Raw genomic sequence first — 4206 nt, forward strand, 5'->3', positions numbered from 1 at the left:
CCTAGTTACCTGTATCTGCATCATAAGATGATGTAGGCCAACATGCATTAGTGCGTTATTGAATGTACGAATATGTGAGTTGGAATGCTAAAACAACAACCTAAGATTAAGAAGAGTAAGAAGGAACACTTACCTTTGGCTCTGCTTAACCCATGAAGAAGAGTAAGAAGGAACACTCGCAAAATCTTGACGTTCTTGGTGTATTCTTGACTTTTCTCCCTTTCCTTCTTCTTTTGTCTCTTCTCCGAGTCCTAAGTGTAGACTCTAATTTTCCAAACTGAAATTAGCCTAGTTTTTACCCCAATAAATCCCTAAAATTGAAATAGTAAATTAATTGATGAAAGGACTAGCTTGCCTTTCCTTAAATCTGGATTTGAACTTTCCTCAAATTAACATCCCAACTTCCGATAGGCATATCTCACTCATATGATATCGAAAATGCACAAACTCTCGCATTTGAAAGATCTCTCCAAAGTTTTTCCAACTATATCAAGAACTAAATCTTACACATCCTGCAATAAAAGTTATAGTCATTTAAAAATGACCAAAACTCAGTTTCTTAACTTAGAAAATTTTTCCAGTTTTTTCCTTTTCTTTTCGAAAAATGAATGTTTTTAGTTTCTTAGCTTATTCTTAGATATTTCAAATTGTGAGATGTTACAATATCTCCTTCTTGGGAATAATCTTTTTCGAATGATATTTCTTTCACTACTCTAAGGATAGTAACATCAAGTTCAACATTCAACAACAAAAGAAAGTAACCACATGATTACTCATAGTTTATAAAGTACTAAGAATAGAATTAGAACCTTTATCTCCATCTTCTCCGGATTCAAAGAGACGTGAATAACTCTTTTTCATATCCTGTTCAGCCTCTGAAGTAGTCTCTTCAACAAATTGGTTCCTCTAGAGGACCTTGACTGATGCAACCTCCTTTGTTCTCAACTAGCAAACTTGGCGATCTAAAATCTGAACTGGAATATCCTCATAGGATAAGCTATAAATAATCCCAAAATTTTCAGTTGGTGTAATCAATGAAGGATCTCCGATGGATTTCTTCAACATCGAGATGTGAAACACTGGATGAAATGCTGCTAATTTTTGTGACAGCTCTAACTCATAAGCTACATTGTCAATCCTTTTGGCTATGCGATAAGGTCCAATAGAACAGGGACTAAGTTTCCCCTTCTTACCAAACCTCATAACACCCTTCATGGGTGAAACCTTCAAGTATACCCAATCATCATCCTCGAAATCCAACGACATTCTCCAAACATTTGTGTAGGATTTTTGACAAATTTGTGCCATTTTCAATCTCTCTTGAATCACATTTACCTTCTCCTTATCTTTGTGAACAAGATCTGTTTCTATAAACCCTGATTCACCAACTTTGAACCACTAAATAGGAGATCTTCATCTTCTCCCATAAAGATCTCCATTTGGAGCCATTTGGATACACGAATTATAATTGTTGTTGTAAGCAAACTGAATGAGAGGTAAGTGATCATCCCAATTCCCCTTGAATTCAATCATAAAGTTCTCAACATATCTTCGAAGGTCTTGATAGTACGCTTTGCTTGCCTATCCGTCTGATGATGAAAAACAGCGTTTAAGTTCACCTTTGAACCTAAAACTTTCTAGAAATATTCATAGAACTGTGCAGTAAATTGTGCACCTCTATTAGAAATGATCAAAACTGGAACTCCATGAAGTCACATCTCCTCCTAAATGTATAAATTTACATAATCCTCTGCCAAATGAGTGTTCTTTATCAGCCAAAATTAGGCTGATTTCGTTCTTCTATTGACAATCACCCAAATTATATTATGGTGCCTACGAGACCTTGGCAAGCCTATGATGAAATCCACGTTAATTATCTGCTACTTCTATTATGGAAGTTCGATATTCTGTGCCAAACCATCACACCTTAGGTGTTCAACTTTGACTTGCTGGCAATTTAGAAACATGGCAACAAATTCAACCATACCCTTTTTCATACCATTCCACCAATATATCTCTCTCGAATTGATGTACATCTTTGTGGAACCCGGATGGATGGAATATCTAGAGTTGTGAGCTTCCTCCATGATCCAATATTGGAGCCCATCCACCATTGTACAAAAACCTACCGTGACACACCATCTCCTCCTTGTTGAAAAGCTAATACTATTTGCTTATTAACAGTTGCACTCAAATCAAGAAAAATGGGGTCTTTGTATTCTTTTTCACCTCCGACACAAGAGATGATTCATCGCCATTTGTCACCACTATCCCTTCTTCTTTGGATTCGATAAGTCTGTCTCCCAAGGATAATTCCCTTTTTTCTTCCTCAACATGGATGGTACTCCCCATAGATAACATGGTTAAATCATTAGCAACCACATTAGCCTTACCTGGGTGGTAAAAAATACTCATGTTATAATTCTTTAGTAGTTCTAACCACCTCTTCTGTCAGAGACTGAGCTCTTCTTGGGTAAACACATATTGTAAGCTCTTGTGATCAATGAATATATCGACATGAACACCATACACTTATTGCATCCATATCTTCAAAGCAAAACTATCGCAGCCAATTCTAAGTCATGTGTTGGATAGTTCTTCTCTTGAACTTTAAACTGTATGGAGGCATAAGATACAACCTTGCCATTTTCCATTAACACACAGTCCAACCCAACTCAAGATGCATCACACTGCACCAAAAAACACTGAGTACCTTCTGATAAGGTTGAAATTGGGGCAATAATCAACCTCTTTTTCAATTCCTGAAGCTTTTCTCGCAAGCTTGAAACCATTGAAACTTAATTGTCTTCTAAGTTAGCTTGGTCAAAGGAGATGACATAGATGAAAACCTCTTAATAAATCTACTATAATAGTTAGTCCAATCAGACCCAAGAACCTCCTAATATCAATTGGAGACGTGGGTCTAGTCCAACTTTGAACTGTTTCTATATTTTGGGTAACCACTATAATTCTGAAACTATGTGGCCAAAGAATGCCACAAACTTAAGCTAAAACTCACACTCGGAGAACTTTGCATATAACTCTTTATCTTTTGAAGTGTGAAGAATTATCTTGAGGTGACTAACATGATATTTCACATTCTTTGAATAGATTAGTATTTCATCAACAAAGACGATAATAAACCTATCTAGATAAGGTTTGAATACTGTGTTCATAAGATCCATGAATGTTGCTGGTGCATTGGTCAATCTAAAAGACATGACAAAAACACATAATTCCCATATCTAGTTCTGAATGCTGTCTTTGGGATATAACATTCCCTAATTTTCAATTGATGGTAGCCTTATTTGTGATCAGTTTTTGAGAAAAAGGAAGCACCTTAAAGCTGGTCATCGATCCTTGGAAGAGGGTATACATTCTTGATGATAACCTTTTCAATTGGAGGTAAACTATACTCATCTTAATGGAACCATTATTCTCTCTCACAAACAAGATCGGAGCACCCCAATGTGAGACACTTGGTCGAATAAAACCCTTATCTAACAAATCTTTAAACTATTCTTTAAACTTTGCTTGTGCCTTTCTATATGGCATAATTGATATTGGATGATTATCTGGAATGATGTCTATGTCCAGGTAGATCATTAGGAAAGAATTCTGGAAACTTTTTCACATAGGAACTGACTGAATGGGAGGTACCTCAACACTCAAGTCAGTGACTTTGACTAAGTGATAGATAAACTCTTCGAAACTAATTTTCTCACCTTAAGGTATAAAATGAAACAACCCTTAGGAACTGTTAAACTACTAACTCACTCAATGGCTGGCTCGTTAGAAATCTGAAACTTGAAAACTCAAATTCCACAATGTATAGATGCATAACACAAATGAAGCCAATCCATAACCTGCGACGCACAACTACTTCCCAAATTCGTAAAAGTCGTATTTATAGTATTTGACTTTACCAAATGATCTATTAAAGTGAGGGGTTATTTAGGTAATTTAATAGGTGATTATATAAGGCATTAGGTTCAGATTTAGGTCAATTTTAACACTCAAAACATGTTTCAAAAGTTGAAAGCAAAAAATCACTCCCATATCTCTCAAATTCCCTCTTCCTCTATACCTCCATCGAAGACCATTGGAGGTCCAAGAAGAAGATAAAGATTTCAAGTTTCCAACAAGTTTAGTGGCTTTATAATATTTAAGGTATGATTTCTTTCACTCTTGGTATAGTTTTCCCCA

At 35.8% G+C, this 4206-nt stretch overlaps 1 protein-coding gene across 1 annotated transcript; it reads right to left on the bottom strand.

The window, feature by feature from the left end:
* Window positions 1-945: 945 nt before the first annotated feature.
* Window positions 946-2792, bottom strand: LOC138338471 (uncharacterized). The gene is made up of 2 exons (XM_069289435.1): window positions 2714-2792; window positions 946-1376 (listed from the first exon to the last, which is right to left on the bottom strand). Exons 1-2 carry the CDS (start codon window positions 2790-2792, stop codon window positions 946-948), a joined length of 510 nt encoding a protein of 169 aa, XP_069145536.1.
* Window positions 2793-4206: the final 1414 nt, after the last annotated feature.

This window comes from Solanum lycopersicum, chromosome 9, assembly GCF_036512215.1.
Source record: "Solanum lycopersicum chromosome 9, SLM_r2.1".
In the NCBI taxonomy this organism is placed as follows: Eukaryota; Viridiplantae; Streptophyta; class Magnoliopsida; order Solanales; family Solanaceae; genus Solanum; species Solanum lycopersicum.